At 38.8% G+C, this 17,836-nt stretch overlaps 2 protein-coding genes across 6 annotated transcripts in view; both read left to right on the top strand.

The window, feature by feature from the left end:
- ARMCX5 (armadillo repeat containing X-linked 5) overlaps window positions 1-555 on the top strand; it is a 102,899-nt gene extending 102,344 nt beyond the window's left edge. For both annotated transcript variants that reach the window (XM_034653568.1, XM_034653569.1), the window contains exon 5: window positions 41-555. The gene's annotated coding sequence lies outside the window, so the exon portion shown is untranslated. The remainder of the gene's footprint in view (window positions 1-40) is intronic.
- BHLHB9 (basic helix-loop-helix family member b9) overlaps window positions 1-4,590 on the top strand; it is a 64,741-nt gene extending 60,151 nt beyond the window's left edge. For 3 of the 4 annotated variants that reach the window (XM_034653564.1, XM_034653566.1, XM_034653567.1), the window contains exons 2-4: window positions 563-661; window positions 1,068-1,143; window positions 1,907-4,590. In XM_034653564.1, the coding sequence (XP_034509455.1) occupies window positions 2,198-3,853 (1,656 nt within the window). In that variant the 5' untranslated portion in view covers window positions 563-661; window positions 1,068-1,143; window positions 1,907-2,197 and the 3' untranslated portion in view covers window positions 3,854-4,590. Of the gene's footprint in view, window positions 1-562; window positions 662-1,052; window positions 1,144-1,906 lie in introns of all 4 variants that reach the window. The other variant, XM_034653565.1, reaches the window with a different exon arrangement.
- The last annotated feature ends 13,246 nt before the right edge of the window (window positions 4,591-17,836 follow it).

Genomic DNA, 17,836 nt, shown 5'->3' on the forward strand with positions numbered 1-17,836 from the left:
TCGGCTGCTTCGGGCCCTGATTCTGGAAAGGGGCCTGTAGGGCCCCGCGCCCTGTTTGCTGTCCCTTCCCACAAGCGCCTCGTTGATGTCAAAGTCCTCTCTCTGCGCAGTAGCTGTGGCGCATCTAGCAAAAGGGCAGTTGAGTGGGTAGATTATGAAGACATCGAAATGAAGTGTTTGTTTATCCACTTCATAATATTGCCTTCCGTATTTAGATCCTGCATCCAAGGAAATGCAAGGAAATGACAGGGTGAGGAGTATATCACCTTTCACAGGAAGCGTCCGTGTAAAGAAATAGTGTGGTATTAATCCATCTTTCTCCTTCAGGATCCTTTTTCTCAGCATCGCAGCCCACTTTAATATGTCGAAGTGTGGGAATGGTGGGTTAGAATAGAGGGGAATGTTTTCTGAAGGGTCAGTGTGGACCCTGTGACGTTTATACTTATTTCCTGATTCTTCAAAAGGTGGTGTTAGGACCTGAATTCTGGGTATCTATTATATTCGTGCCATTGTCAATATATTCTCTTGGTGTTTTGCTGAATGCTCCTCCTCCTTTTTGCAGGACGTGACTCTTCTCCAGCTAAGAACTGTTCTTTGGTGGAAAGGATAGAAGTTCCTGAGGACCCCTACTGTGTAGGCTGCTGGCATAGGTGGCAGTGAGGTAGGGTCTGTGTATGCATGGGGAAAGGGAAAGAGTAGGGGCATGCAAAGATGGTATTGAAATAATAGTCACTATTGTCTTTCCTGAGTGCTTTCTAAATACAGTTGCCTACATTCCACTGTCCACTCTTCCATCTCATATTTTGTTCAGGGAAAGAGGTGTGGTCTCTGCTGGGAAAATGACGAAATTAAAAATTGGGAGGAAATATAATTAGACAAGCTGCAGGTCTTGGGGGAATGGATGCAGAATCATCTGATAGGAGCAGACAGGTGGTTTAACATTTAACATGGCCTCAAGTAAACAAAAGTATGTGTTACAACACTTGTGATGGGTGTCGGGCTAGCTCAGTCTCTTCTGTTTTCTCTCTTCTGCCTTTTTATCTGTTCTTAAGTTTGTTTCTTTATAGGTTCCTGTAGACCTCTGTAGATAGTTGTTCACTTTGAATTAAGCAAGAGGACGAAAACTACTCATTTGGATCCAAGGTGAGTCTGAGCACCAGCACCTCTATTGATTGGGGATGGAAATGGGCTATTGGTGAGTAGGCGAGACCAGATCATATCTTGGAGCCATTGTCTTCCAACTTTCCAGACACTTCTATCCTCACTTTTGTGTGTAGGAAATGGGGATAAGTTAAGCCAAGATTGTACCTAGAGGGTAATCGATAGATACCCAGGAAATGGGGTGGGAAGCCATGAGGAGGACCAAGGAAACATTATATAACCAGAAACATTATGTAACCAAAATTCTAGATTTGGAAAGGCATATATTGGGTTTAGAATCCAGAGTACATGCCTGTCTACCAAATACTCAAAATTCCAACCCTCCTATGTTTTTGTCCATAGGTCTGCCTGTATATTGGCTATAGGACTTATCATTCCTGGAAGTAAGGAAGGGGGAGGAAATTGCACTAGATGAGTATAGATTGGTGTGAGGCCTTTCTGGATAGACTTGTAGAGTATAGTGGTGTATACCAAAGGGGCTGGATGTATCTTAGCCTTTCTCACTTTCAGCAAGCTTTTCCGTCATCCCTGCTCCTATGTGATATAGAGAAAAGAGTGTGTTAGTTTCTGGGCAGTACATTGTTGGGCATTAGTGGGAGTGTGGAAGGGATAAAATGAGGTAACAGAGTTTTCTACTATTCCACTTCTACCACACTGTCCATCTCTATTCTCATGTCTTATGTGGCTCTGCATGGAAAAGCACAGTTGGAAGAGACTTAAAGCTCATTTTCTTGTTCCACCTCAGGTCCATCTCCAGTGGTCGCTGTAGTGGCCTCAGAGTGGCAGATCATCACCTTCAACAGGTCTGCACTCAGGAACCATCATCTTCACTCAGACTAAATGCCTCTGTCTTCTCTGTATTACTGAAGAGACTGGGTGTTTGGAAAGGGGACTGTGTGACTACTGAGCTGATAACAAACTCTTGCTACAAAGTTTATGTCTCACCCAGTGAAAGAGTGTTAAGGCATTGACCTGGGACACATTGAGAACCAAGGCCAAGATTGTGTAGGGCTGTCTATATAACTGTTCTTCAACCATGACTGGGGCTAAGAATGAGGGTAGAAAGAAAGCCAAAGCTCAAAAGAGGGCTGGTGCACAAGGTGAAGCAAAGAGGGAGTCTACTGGCGTAGTCAGACCTGTAGCCAAGACCCAGGACAAAGCAGTAGCCAAGGCAGGGTCTCAAGCTGATGCCGCGGCAGCGACAAAGGCAAGGTCTAAGAACAAGACTGTTACAGAGATAAAGGAAAGAGCCCTGGCAAATTTCAGTCCCAAAGCTGAAGATGAGGCCACTAGAGTATCTGGGATTTGTTCTGTGGCTGAGGCTAATGCTGAGCCCAGGTCCACATGTAAAGATAAGGCTGGTGTTGATACCTGGTTTTGGGCTGGGGAAGAGGCCAGTGTTGGTTCCTGGTTTTGGAATGGAGAAGAGGCTGGTAATCGTTCCAGTGCTATGGATGAAGATAAAGCTGGTATCGGTCCCCAGTCCTGTGCTGAAAAGTTAGAGCCTGTGGCTGGGGCCAGCTGCAAAGCTAGGCCAGGGACTGACGAGGAGGAGGAGGAAGAAAATGTTATTGGGAACTGGTTTTGGGATGGAGATGAAACTAGTTTTGATCCTAATCCTAAACCTGTGAGCCGGATAGTTAGGCCCCAGCCTGTGGATGAAATTAATGAAAAAAATAGGCCCAAGGACTGGTCTGAGGTAACTATCTGGCCCAAAGCCCCCGCTGTAACTCCAGCAGTGTTAGGATTTAGATCCCAAGTCCCATTTGAGACAAAGCCTCCTTCATATATTGTTCTGGCCTCGGCTGAGGAAAATACCCAGTCTTTGCCTGTGGCAACAACGTGCCCTTCTAGGAGCACTGCTTCATGCTCTCAGTCTGTCCCTGAGTATCCATTTGGTTCTGACCCTTGTATCCAGACTATAGAGGAGATTAGACGCCAAATCAGGATCAGGGAAGTGAATGGGATTAAGCCATTTGCTTGCCCTTGCAAAATGGAATGCTACATGGATTCTGAGGAATTTGAAAAACTTGTTACCTTACTTAAGTCGACTACTGATCCTCTCATTCATAAAATAGCTCAGATTGCAATGGGGATCATTAATGTTCATCCCTTTGCCCAAGAGTTTATTAACGAGGTGGGTGTAGTAACACTTATTGAAAGCTTGCTCAGTTTTCCTTCCTCTGAAATCAGAAAAAAGGCCGTAATTACTCTGAATCCTCCTTCTGGGGATGAGAGACAACGCAAGGTTGAATTACACGTTAAGCATATGTGTAAGGAAACCATGTCTTTTCCCTTGAACTCACCCGGACAGCAATCTGGATTAAAGATACTTGGGCAACTGACTGCTGAGTCTAACCATCACCACATTGTTGCCAATTACTTTTCAGAGCTTTTCCACTTGCTATCCCTGGGAAATCGTAAAACCAGAAATCTTGTTTTAAAAGTACTTTTGAATATGTCTGAAAATCCAGCTGCAGCCAGAGACATGATCAATACAAAGGCCTTAGCAGCATTAAAACTCATCTTTAACCAGAAAGAGGCAAAAGCCAATCTCGTTAGTGCTGTGGCCATCTTTATTAACATAAAGGAGCATATCAGAAAGGGTTCGATTGTAGTTGTTGATCACATGAGTTACAATACACTGATGGCCATTTTCCGTGAAGTTAAAGTAATTATTGAAACAATGTAAAATGCGCCAGAAATAGAAGTGAACATTTTGAACAATCTAAAAGGCTGTGTATTGCTAAAGAGCCTTGCATAATGTTTTGATTATTACAGTGTGTACATTATAAATCACATCTTTACCATGACATTACCTGAGACAGTCTCCAGGTTTGAGCTAGAGCATTTTTGAGATATCAAATGAATATTGCATTGTAAGCTGAAAACATCTGTTGATTTCTATCTTGTGTAGATGGACAACTTCTTAACATTTTACTTAAGATAGTGAACTAGTTCATCTTAAGTAGGCTAAACTTGTTCATTAGTATTTGCTTAGATCGATTTGTAGCTTCAAGTGACAAAAAAAATCATTGAATTTGTAATCTAGTTGCAGAAATAAAGCATATGCACACAAAAAGATAACAGCACTCACCTATATCTGTACATACACACATTCATTGCTGAAGGTGCCCTCAACATGTAAAGAAGGCAGGAGTTGCTATAGGCTGTTTAATGTAAGAGGAATTACTGTTTTTCCCTTATTCTGCCTTTGTCAGATAACTCATGGTAGGAATTACAACCACTGGTGTAAACTGAAGAGAATGTCTCAGTGTGTGAAAATATTAAGTTATATGCTTTGAGATTTTTCAATAGTTAAGAAATTAAAACAAGATCATACTGTAAATACTGTTTGTAACTTGTTTTTTCCCCACTGACTATATTGTGAGCATCTTGCCATATCAATAAATGTGCTTCTATAACATATTTTTGAATCATTTAATGTTTCTTCTGTGTTAACAATTAGGGCATAGTGCCGTAATGTTTCATTGCATATCCCTTTTAATAATATGCACACATTTATTCTTTTGGAAAAACAAGAGTACAGTATTCTGCAACTTGCCTCATCTTTATAATTATCTTTCCAACTTAGTAGTATGCAGCTCTACCATGAGCTTTTCATTTAATATCTTTTTTGAGGTACAATCAACATACATTAATCCATACATAGTTAAACTATACAACTTCGGGGCACCTGGGTGGCTCATTTGGTTAAGCACCCGACTCTTGATTTCAGCCCGGTCATGATCTCAGAATTGGGGAGATCGAGCCCAGCATTGGACTCTGCACTGAGCGTGGAGTGTGCTTTAGATTCTCTCTTCTTCTCTTTTTTTCCCTCCCTGCTCCTGCTGTCTCTCTCTAAATTTAAAAGAAAATCTTTAAAGTATATCATTTAATACATCTTGACATATGTATACATATGTGAAACTGTCACCACAGTCGAGATTTTTATTTGCATTTCCCCAATGATCAGTAATGTTGAGCAACTTTTCATGTTGGCCATTTATATGTCTTCTTTGGAGAAATGTCTATTCAGGTCCTCTGCCTATTTTAATTGGATTGTGTTTTAGGTTTTTTTATATTGAGTTGTATGAGTGTGTGTGTGTATATACATATATAGAGTATTGTGTGTATATAAATATACATATGTGTGTATATATATATACACACACATATGCATATGTATATATGTGTATATATGTACATATGTGTGTGTGTGTGTGTGTGTGTGTGTGTGTATTTGGGATATTAACCCCTTACCGGTTTTATCATTTGAGAGATCTTTTCCCATTCAGTAGGTTGCCTTTTCATTTTGCTGATGGTTTCCTTCACTGTGTAAAAGCTTTTGTTTGATGTAGTTCCATTAGTTTATTTTTGCCTTCTTGCTTGAGGAGACAGATCCAAAAAATATTGCTCAGACTGATACCCAAGACTTTACTGCTTGTGTTTTCTTTCTCATTGTAGTTCTAATTTGCATTTCTCTAATGACAAATGATGTTGAACATCTTTTCATATGCATATTTGCCATCCATATATCTTAGGTGAAGTTTATGTAAATGTTTAGCTCTTTTTTTTTCAAACTGGGTGGTTCATTTTTATTGTTGATTTGTAAGAGTTGTTTTTATATATACCTGGATACAAGTCTATTATCAGATATATGTTTTACAAATAGTTTCTCCCAGTCTATGGATTGTTTTTTTACTCTTAAAAAATGACTTTTGAAGAATGGAAGTTTTAAATTTTGATAAAGAACAGTTCTTTTACCAGTTGTATTTTGCTGTTATTTATGAGAAACCATTGCCTAACCAAGGTCACAAAGATTTTATCCTATATTCTAAAAGTTTTATAGCTTTAGGTTTCACATTTAGGTCTGATCCATTTTGAGATTTTTTTATATGGTCCAAATTATAAATTAAAGTTCACTTTTTGGCACAGTGATATCCAATTGTTGCAGCATCACTTGCTTGAAAGACTTCTTTCTCCCTTGAGTTGTCTTTGTTGCATCTTTGTCAATAAATCAGTTGTCCCTGTATGTATGGATCTGTTTCTGGACTCTGTTCTGTTCCACTGACCTACTTTTGTGTCTTGATTGCAGTGCCATGGTATCTTGATTACTGTAGCTTTATAATGTCTTTAAATCAGGCAGTGTGAGTCCTTTAACTTTGTTATTTCTCATAGTTATTTTGGTTATTTTTACTTTTGCTTTTAGATATAAATTTTAGAATCTGCTGATCCATTTCTACAAAAACTCCAGCTGGGATTTTGACTGAGATAGTTTTAAATCAATCGATTAATTTAAGGAGAACTAACATCTTAACAATATTGAATCTTCTGACCCACAAACAAAATATATCTCTCTACTTATTTAGGTCTCCTTTAATTTCTCTCAGCGTCATTTTGTAGTTTGCAACATACTTTTTAGTATAATCTTTCATATTCATATTTTTCCTGTGAAAATTAATGTATCCCTGTTTATATCTTCATGCCTTTTTAAATATTTCTATATGATAAATTCCTTGAAGTGGAACTTCTTTGTCAAAGATCATGAATGGAAATGCCCTCCAGCCAAAAACCACCAGGAATATGCCTGTATTTGAACAAGCGTGGTTGCAAAGAGAAAGAACATGTACCATGGCAAATCATGTGGTACTTCAATAAGAGGGTTTTAAAAATGACTTATTATAGGATTAGGACTTGTGTGTGATTTAGGGGAGGGTTTAAGGAAGTGAGGCTTTGCTGTGTATTGAAAGTTGTCAGGAAGCATGAGTACTCAAAGCACAATATGCTATCTAAATAAATCTTATTTTGCAAATGGGTAAGACTAGGCCAGGGCAAAGTTGTGATTGGTAAAGAAGCAGAAGTCACTCATATTAACCAGAATAAGGGGATATTTGGTTATTTTTGTGATTTGGACAGTGTCTCCCAGTGTTCATACATGATTACACAGTGGTCTTTTTTTTTTTTTTCTTGCTACATCACAGCCATAGAGTGACTTTTTCTGATACTAATGTTCTGTGAAGTCGTTTATATTCAACAAGAGAATACCCAGGCCTGGCTGTGAGTGCCAGGCCAGCTCCTAGATGTCAGCGGCTACATTTCTTCTCATGGATATTTACAAATTTTGACATATACTGGCCAACTGAGTTCTAAAATATATCCACTCATCCCATGGAGTATGAATGTCTATTTCTTCATATACTTGCCAACACTTACCAATATTATCAGTCTTTGCTACTCTGAGGGGCAAAAAAAAAAAAAAGAAACATCTCTCTTTTTTATAACATTTTAAAGTGTACATAATATTTCTTATTATGAATGTGACAGTTGAATCACACCTTTATATTCTGTTGGGTTAATTCTAGGTATGTGAGGATAGACCCCATCACCTAGTGGGAAGGGAGTGAAGTATATACATGTATGTGTCACTTTCCCTGTCTTACTTATGTCCCCTCATTGCTACTCTTCCCCCGTGATCTTCAGATTCAGGCCCTCACAAGTACTACCGACTGACAACCAGAAAAGTTGTATCAAAAAGTTTAACTATGCTGACATTGTTTTACAGAATTTTGTCCTGAATTGTGTTATGGACCCACACTCAGGCAACAGCTACAGTCAGTAGACTAGCAAGTGATATGTACACACAATTACAGCTCAGGACAGAATGGGGATTATTAATGAAACAAGCACAAGCTTTGCAGTGAGCAAAACTGCTTTCCAGTCACAGCTGTACAAAGACTATATAATTAATTGTATTTTAAGTACTTCAGATTAAAGAGATTGGTCATTCTTAGATAAGCTTCAGAACAGCATCATAATTAATCATAAGTTGATAAAAGGCTTCAGTAAATCAACATGCAGATTTTGCTTTAAAAGATCATGGGGCCACCTTAGCTTACTCTGGACAACTACTCTCAAGAGTTATGTAGCCTGTCAGCAAATGTCTGAAAGACACGGCTACTTATCTCCTAGAGGTTCCATATCCCCTCAATAGTCATTGACAAGGTTTCCCTAAAGGAGAGAACAGCAGAAACATGCTAATTGTTTCTTGTGTATGTTGAACACTTCATTTAGCAAACTAAACTTGGCTGTCATGGTCATAGTACCCAAAATAAAGCAGAGTATAAAAATAGTGGAGTAGAATTTTTTTTCTTCTCCAGAAATTGTTAATCATCCATGTGGGAAGGGGAGACTTGCTACTCTACTCCCCACAGCCCAATTAAGTACTTGTGGAAAGCTCTAAAATATGTCAAGGAAAGACAAATACCATATAATTTCACTCAAATGTAGAATTTAAGAAATGAAATAAACAGGGGCGCCTGGGTGGCTCACTCGTTAAGTGTCTGCCTTTGGCTCAGTTCATGGTCCTGGGGTCCTAGGATCAAGCCCTGCATTGGGCTCCCTGCTCAGCAGGAAGCCTGCTTCTCCCTCTCCCACTCCCCCTACTTGTGTTCCCTCTCTCGCCGTCTCTTTCTGTCAAATAAATAAATAAAATCTTTAAAAAAAATGAAATAAACAAATCAAGAAAAAAAGAAGAAACAGTCTTTTTTTTTTTAAGATTTTATTTATTTATTCGACAGAGATAGAGACAGCCAGGGAGAGAGGGAACACAAGCAGGGGGAGTGGGAGAGGAAGAAGCAGGCTCATAGCAGAAGAGCCTGATGTGGGGCTCGATCCCACAATGCCAGGATCACGCCCTGAGCCGAAGGCAGATGCTTAACCGCTGTGCCACCCAGGCACCCCAGAAGAAACAGTCTTAAATACAGAGAACAAGCTGGTGGTTGCCAGAGGAGAGGTGGGTGGAAATGATGGGTGAAATAGATAAAGGGGATTAAGAGTACACTTACTGGGGCACCTGGGTGGCACAGCGGTTGAGCGTCTGCCTTCGGCTCAGGGCGTGATCCCAGCGTTATGGGATCGAGCCCCACATCAGGCTCCTCTGCTAAGAGCCTGCTTCTTCCTCTCCCACTCCCCCTGCTTATGTTCCCTCTCTCGCTGGCTGTCTCTATCTCTGTCAAATAAATAAATAAAATCTTTTTTTAAAAAAGAGTACACTTACTGTGATGAGCACTGAATAATGTATAGAATTATTGAATCATTATACTGTACACCTGAAACTAATATAACACTGTATGTTAATTGCACTTCAATAAAACATATTTTAAAGGTAGAGGGAGACAAGGTGGTGGAAGAGTAGGGGACCTCGTCTCATCTGGTCCCTTGAATTTAGCTAGATAGCTATCAAATCATTCTGAACACCTATGAATTCAACCTGAGATGTAAGAAAAGAATTGCTGGAATTCTACAAATAGAAAAGCCACCACTTTTGCAAGGTAGAAGGTATGCAGAAGTGAATCTGAGGGAATATATATTGGAAGATAAATGGCGTGGGGAGGGAACTTCCAAAAGCCAGCTACTGAAAAGTGATATAGACCCAGAGTGCAAAATCAGAACTTTTAGAAGTCTGATCCAGTGAGAAATGTCCCTGTCTGAAAAGTGCTCAAGTGGCAAAGCAGGGCAGAATCCTAGGTGGGACAGTGTGGTCTCAGGATCCCCAGGGTCACAGAAAGAATAGGGGTGCCTGAGCCAGCAGAGTTCCAAGCATTGGAGTGGGGAAACCATCTACGGTCAGCAAGCCTGGGAGTGGGCTCTTTGTTCAGGATTTTCCATAAACCAAGAACTGTGGCACGATTGGGCAGCAGCTCTCCCTGTGGGGGTCCTGCAAAGGGCAGAAATGCAGAGACCCTCCTCCTTCCCCCAAGAGGGGCAGCACAGTTGCAGCATGCAGGATGGGGCAACTACTCTCCCTGTGGGGACCCTTCAAGTGGTATGCCCCCGATGAGAATCTCTTAGTTCAGAAATAAAATCTAATGAGACCAAAATTAAAAATGCTTTAACTGAGATGCAGTCCCAATTGGATGCTCTAACAGCTAGGGTAAATGAGGCAAAAGATAGAGTCAGTGACATAAAACATAAGATGGCGGAAAGGAAGGAAGCTGAGGAAAAGAGAAAAACAGCTAAGGGACATGAGTGGAGGCTTCAAAAAATCAGTAATATCATAAAGCAAAACAATATTAGAATTGTTGGGGTCTCAGAGGAAGAAGAAAGAGATAGAGGGACAGAAGGTATATTTGAGCAAATCATAGCTGAGAACATCCCTAATCTGGGGAAGGAAACAGACATTCAAGTCCAGGAGGTAGAGAGAATCCCCCCTCAAAAACAAAAACAGATACTCTGACATATAATAGTGAAGCTTGCAAATTTCAGAGGTAAAGAGAAAATCCTGAAAGCAGCTCAAGACAAGAACTCCTTAACCTACAAGGGTAGGAAGATTAGACTGGCAGCAGACCTATCCACAGAGACCTGGCAGGCCAGAAAGGGCTGGCATTATATATTCAGGGTAGTAAATGAGAAAAACATGCAGACAAGAATACTTTATCCAGCAAGGCTCTCATTCAGAAAGGAAGAAGAGATAAAGAGCTTCCAGGACAAACAGAAACTAAAAGAATTTGTGATCACTAAACCAGCCCTGCAAGAAATATTAAAGGGGATCCTGTAAGCGACGAGAGAGCCCAAAAGAAACTTAGATCAGAATGAAACAGAGACAATCTACAGAAACAGGGACTTTACAGGTGATACAATGGCACTAAATTCATATCTTTCAACAGTTACTCTGAATGTAAAAGGGTTAAATGCTCCAATCAAAAGACACAGGGTATCAGATTGGTTAAAAAAGCAAGACTCATCCATATGCTGACTACAAGAGATTCAATTTAGACATAAAGACACCTCCAGATTGAAAATGAGGGTGTGGAGAACCATTTATCATGGTAATGGACATAAAAGAAAGCTGGGGTAGAAATCCTCATATCAGACAAATTAGATTTTAAACCAAAGACTGTAGTAAGGGATGAAGAGGGACACTATATCATACTTAAATTAGAAAATGTGAGTCATTCAACTTTGTTTGGCTTTCTCAAGATTGATTTGGCTATTCTGGGCCCCTTGCATTCCATATGAATTTTTTTTTTAAGGTTTTATTTATTTATTCGACAGAGATAGAGACAGCCAGCGAGAGAGGGAACACAGCAGGGGGAGTGGGAGAGGAAGAAGCAGGCTCACAGCAGAGGAGCCTGATGTGGGGCTCGATCCCGTAACGCCGGGATCACGCCCTGAGCCGAAGGCAGACGCTTAACCGCTGTGCCACCCAGGCGCCCCATCCATATGAATTTTTTAAATCAGCTTTTCATGTCCATAAAAAAGCAGCTTGGATTTTAATGGGATTATGCTGAATCTGTATGTACATTTGAATAGTATTGCTATCTTAACAATAGTAAGTACTCCAATTCATGACCACAGATGTCTTTCCATTTATTTTTTCTTGTTTAAATTCAATTGGCCAACACAGAGTACATCAACAGTTTCAGATGTAGTGTTCAAGAATTCATCAGTTGCCTGTAACACCCAGTGTTCTTCACACCATGTGCCCTCCTTAATGCCCATCACCCAGTTACCCAATCCCCCCACCGACCTCCCCTTCAGCGGCCCTCAGTTTGTTTCCCATAGTTAAGAATCTCTCATAGTTTGTCTCCCTCTTTGATTTCTCCCCATTCAGTTTTCCCTCCCTTCCCTTATGGTCCTCTGCACTGTTTCTTATATTCCACATACGAGTGAAACCATATGATAATTGTCTTTCTCCGACTGACTTACTTCACTTAGCACAATACCCTCCAGTTCCCTCCATGTGGACGTAAATGGTAAGTATCTGTCCATCTCGGCTCCTTCCAGAGTATGGTTATTTGGACATTGCTGCTATGAACACAGGGGTACGGGTGCCCCTTCATTTCACTACATCTGTACCTTTGGGGTAAATACCTAGTAGTGCAATTGCCGGGTCGTAGGGTAGCTCTATTTTTGACTTTTTGAGGAACCTCCACACTGTTTTCCAGAGTGGCTGTACCAGCTTGCATTCCCACCAACAGGGTAAGAGGGTTCCCCTTTCTCCACATTCTTGCCAACATTTGTTTTTTCCTGTCTTGTTAATTTTAGCCTTCTGACTGGTGTAAGGTTGTATTCCATTGTGGTTTTGACTTGTGTTTCCCTGATGTCAAGTAATGCTGAGCATTTTTTCATGTGTCTTAGCCATTTGTATGTGTTCTTTGGAGAAATGTCTGTTCATGTCTTCTGCCCCTTTCTTGACTGGATTATTTGTTCTTCGAGGTGTTGCATTTGATAAGTTCTTTATAGATTTTGGATACTGGCCCTTTATCTGATATGTCATTTGCAAATATCTTCTCCCACTGCATAGGTTGCCTTTTAGTTTGGTTGACTGCTTCCTTTGCTCTGCAGAAGCTTTTTATCTTGAGGAAGTCCCAATAGTTCATTTCTGTGTTTGTTTCCCTTGTCTTTGGAGACATGTCTAGCAAGAAATTGCTGCAGCAGAGGTCAAAGAGGCTGCTGCCTGTGTTCTTCTCTAGGATTTTGATGGATTCCTGTCTCACATTTAGGTTTTTCATCCATTTCAAGTTTTTCTTTGTGTGTGGTGTAAGAAAATGGCCTAGTTTCATTCTTCTACATGTGGCTTTCCAATTTCCCCAGCACCATTTATTGAAGAGAGTGTCCTTTTACCATTGGATATTCTTTCTTGCTTTGTGGAAGATTAGTTGACCATAGAGTTGAGGGTCCATATCTGGGTTCTCTCTTCTGTTCCATTGCTCTATGTCTCTGTTTTTGTGCAAGTACCATTCTGTCTTGATGATTATAGCTTTGTAATATAGCTTGAAGTCTGGCATTGTGATGCCACCAGCGTTGGTTTTCTTTTTCAACATTCCTCTGGCTATTTGGTGTCTTCTCTGGTTCCATACAAATTTGAGATTATTTGTTCCAGCTCTGTGAAAAATGTCGATGGTATTTTGATAGGGATGGCATTGAATGTGTAGATCACTCTGGGTAGCATAGACATTTTAACAATATTTATTCTTCCAATCCATGAGCATGGGATATTTTTCCATTTTTTTGTGTCTTCCTCAATTTCTTTCATAAGTGTTCTGTAGTTTTCAGAGTACAGATACTTTACCACTTTGGTTAGGTTTATTCCTAGGTATCTTATGGTTTTTGGTGCAATTTTAAATTATGTGACTTTCATGAACAGCTATGGCATCGCTGTTTAAGAATATGAAGGATTAATCTTTTTTCAGGACCATCTTAATTCTATACAATGACAATATGATATGAGATTGATTATCCTCCTTCACAAATATCAAAATGTAAGTGCACATAAACTGTCTTTTACAATGGCCTCCATGGAAAGCCATACACTTACGCTGCAATTTGAAACATTGGAACTGCCTTCAGAACTGGTTTCTGAGTCACACAAGGACACCAGGACCATTATTTTATACCCATGGCTATACACTGAATACTTCTTTTCTCTAGATCAGTGCTTCCCAATCTTTATCATGTCATGGTACACATGGAAAATGATAGTTGTACTGGGATAAACAGAACCATCTGTTTTCCATTAAAGATATCACTGCCAGTTACTCTAACTGCCCCGTTCCCTACTCCAACCACTTAGAGCACTGAAGGAAGCAGTATCTCTGGTGCACCTGTAACACATTTCCAGCATACCAGGTGGGATGCTTTACCCCCAAACAGTGGTTTTCAATCTGTTTACTCAAGTTCTAGGATTACTGCAAAATGCTTCAGAAGGCACTGCCGAGGTTCCAGGGGAGGGCAAGTGGGTTGGATATGTATGCATGCTCCATACATATAGCACCTGTACTTTGGGTTATGAGTAAGAATGTGTTTGGGAAAGGGTTTCCTCAGTTAAAATTTTTTGTGACCACTTCTATAGATATCCATCCATCTGGCTTTTAAAGGAATTTGCAAATGAAGGTTGAATTCCCTTTCTGCATATTCATAACACTGACAGTGTTAGTGTCTACTATGTTTTTTCATTAGAAAGAAATCTTTTCGTGTTAACCAAAAGATTTCCCAGTGCTCAGGCTTTACATGATTTATCAAAGGTTTTATATAATATGTTCAAAAATACAGTCTGAGAACTTACATAAATTCCACTTTTGCATAAGTATTTCACACACATGGCAGAATAAAATAGTAGGTTTTTTAAATTTTTATTTATTTATTTGAGAGAGAGAGAGCAGAGCAAGAGAGAGAGAACACAAGCTGGGGGAGGGAGCAGAGGGAGAAGGAGAAGCAGACTCCCCTCTAAGCAAGGACCCTGACGTGGGGCTCAGTCCCAGGGTCCCAAGATCATTACCTGAGCCAAAGGCAGATGCTTAACTGACTGAGCCACCCAGGCACCCCAAGTAGTAGTTTTGAATACAAATCTCAAATTCATTATTTTCTACAATTTTAATGCCATCGTTTTCATTTCTCTTGCCTTATTTTCTTTCTGCCAAAACCAGAGTCCTGGATTGTACACACATTCATTTGTGCACGTGTTCTTCTAGGAAAGTTTCTAGAAGTAGGATTTGTAGGTGTGAATAAAATATTTTTTCATTGTTGTTGAAGGTGTAGAATAGTTATTCTCAAACCTGGATGCATTATAATCATCTAGAGAGCTTTTAGAAAATACTAACGCTCAAGTTCCTGCTCCCAGAGATGCTGATTTAATTGGTCTGGAGAGGAACGTGGGCCTTGATAATTTTTAAAAAGATCCCTAGGTGATTCTAATATGCAGTCAAATTTGAAAATTACTGTTGCTGAAAATCAGGCAATTTCATATGCTATTGGAAGTGGAGGGGGATAATTTGGCATTATTCCTTTTAGTGGTCATTTGGCAATGTCTATTAAAATATAAATGATCATACTTTTGAATGATAAATTAATAAATATATACCAACAGAAATACTTACAAGTGAGCAAAGACATATGTATAAATATGTTAACTGCATTATTTATAACTAAAAAAACTGGAAATATTCCAAATATTAAAAAAATAGGAGATTAGTTAAATAATTTACATTTCCACAACGTTAAATTTGTGCATCAGTTAAAAAAATCAGAGACATCTGTATTTACTAAAGCATGATCCTATTTTTGAAAAATACTACTTTACATGCAAAGAGAAAAACTGGTATGACATACCAAAAAGCTGACTGATTATAGCTGAAAGGACTCAAATGTTTTATTATTTTTTTTACTTGTTTATAATTTTGTTAGGTAAGCAAATACTACTTATGTAGTAAAAACTATAAACTTAAGAAGATCTGATAAGGAAACATTTGTTATGCAAACAGAAAAGCATATATCCACTAAAAACATCAATTAAATAGTACTTCTCCAGTGGTGAATTATTGGAGCAAGATACATAGTCAAATTTCAAGCACCCATATTAGTCCAGGAATTACAAAAATGTCATTAATTGGAAGGTATAAATCAGAGCTAAAGCCTGCAGTAATCCCCGAAGTAAATCAGACATTTAAACAAGCCAGAAGCTTCCCCCATCAAGGTGATTAAGGGGGGATAATCTCCCAAGGTGTCAGGAGGCTAACAGGACTATGTACATTCACAAAACTGCCAGAACTCAAGAAACCGGATAGACACAAACTCTGTAAGTAAATAATGGGAAGAGAAAACTTCTTTGTTCTCTGGAGGAATTGGTCATAGGAAGTGGAACTTCATAGATGGTTGTGCATACATTTTTGGCAATGCAAAGAATCATTTTACATTCAGACATCAGATTTTCTACAAAAGTAACCATATCCAATAAATTTTGTTAGAAGCAAAGAATAAAAAATTATGTTTTATCTTTATTTAACCAGCCACAGAAACAATTGGTTATTAAATTTTTTGTCTTTTTATTAAGCTGTACCTCCCTAGACAGTTGTGATGTTCTGTTATTGGAACAAAAAGTAACTAATGAAGACATCTCTTCTTTCCCCTGAAACTGACAATCTTTACACTCTTTTGTTAAGGCAATAATATGGTTTCAGTATCAAGGGGCACAATTGATTAATACTTGCCATAACACCCTCACTACCATCTACAATTTGTACAGTGAAAAAACCTGAGCACTTAGTCAACTGAGTGTTCCTTTATTACATGAATAAAGGAATGGATGAATGAAGTATGAGGCCCCAGATATTGAAAAAACAATTCCTCATCTTTTTTCTCTTTTTTTTAAAATTTAAATTCAATTAACTAACATATAATGTATTATTTGTTTCAGGGATACAGGTCTGTGATTCATCAGTCTTATATAATACCAGGTGCTCATTACAACACATAACCTCCTCAATGTCCATTAATTCCTCATCTTTAAAATGCAAATTGAAGGGGTGCCTAGATGGCTCAGTTGGTTAAGCATCCGACTCTTGATTTCATCTCAGGTCATGATCTCAGGGTCATGAGCTCGAGCCCTGCATCAGGCTCCATGCTCAGCGTGGAGTCTGCTTGAGATTCTTTTCCTCTGCTCCTCCCTCAACTCCTCCCCCTTCGCTCTCTCTCTCCCCCATATATATATATATATATATAATCTTTAAAAAAATAAAATGTAGGTTGAGAACTAAACATTAGTTCTTTGGACAGCCTTTGCCAGTAAGAAATGCAAACATTTCTTGAATAGAATGTATGATCTCTGATATATTTCAAACTGTGGTAGAAACAATGCATTAAATTTGAGTAGGTCCCTTCTTTAGTTATCATTCACACACCCTATTACTGATCAGGCAAACTTCATGATTCAAATGAAACAACTCAAACTGCAGCTATGAACTACTTCCCAAATGTTTTGTATGTATAAAAGCAATAGAGGTTTTGCTTGCTTTTTTATTAAAAATTGGGATCTTAATGAGTATATTATTTTAAATAATACTGTTATCATTTGACATTATATCCTATATAATATGCCATGAGGAATGAAATCTAACCTTATTTTCTTTTGAATATTTAATAAAAATAATTTAAAAATTCTTTACCCTGTGATTTGAAAATGCCATTTTCATCATACATAATAAGTACTTACAAATAAGTAATTTGATCTCTTTCTGGGCTTTCTATTCTATTTTACTAAATTACATATACTTGCATTAGTTTTAGTTATTCTAGCTTTGTAGTTAGTTTAGAATAAAATAGAGGAAGTGTCTCTTCATTACGCTTTTTCTGGTGACCATCAGGATTATGTGGTATTATTAGTGTTTCTGTTGGAAGTAAGGAGGGGTGGAGTGACTTACTCAATGTCGTAAGGTGAGAATGTGGTGAATATAATCCTGGGACCCAGATTTTCTGCCTCTCATTATGGTGTTTTGTTCAGCAGAATAATTATTTTGCTTTGTTTTTTTGTAGGATTGTGTCTCTCTGTAATTTGAAGGATAGAACCAACATCAAGTTCTCTTGCTTCTCTGCTGCTGACCAAGAGGGTACAAAAACAGGAAGCAGGAATGTACGCACACCTTTTACATGGAAATGGGTGATATTTTCATTCCTGTCCCAATTATATCACCCTAGTCATTCTACAACACAAAAAATGATGCTGAAGTTTATATATACTGTAAATGTATGCTTATTTCCCTTCCTGATTCTATAAAATCTGTGATATATTTATTGTTATCCTTATTTGACAGATGAAGAAACCAAGGCTTAACAAAGTTAAGAAAACTTTCAGAGGTTATATTGCTAATTAGTGACAGAGCCAGAACTCCCATATAAT

The sequence above is a fragment of the Ailuropoda melanoleuca genome, unplaced genomic scaffold (assembly GCF_002007445.2).
Source record: "Ailuropoda melanoleuca isolate Jingjing unplaced genomic scaffold, ASM200744v2 unplaced-scaffold9825, whole genome shotgun sequence".
Taxonomy (NCBI): domain Eukaryota; kingdom Metazoa; phylum Chordata; class Mammalia; order Carnivora; family Ursidae; genus Ailuropoda; species Ailuropoda melanoleuca.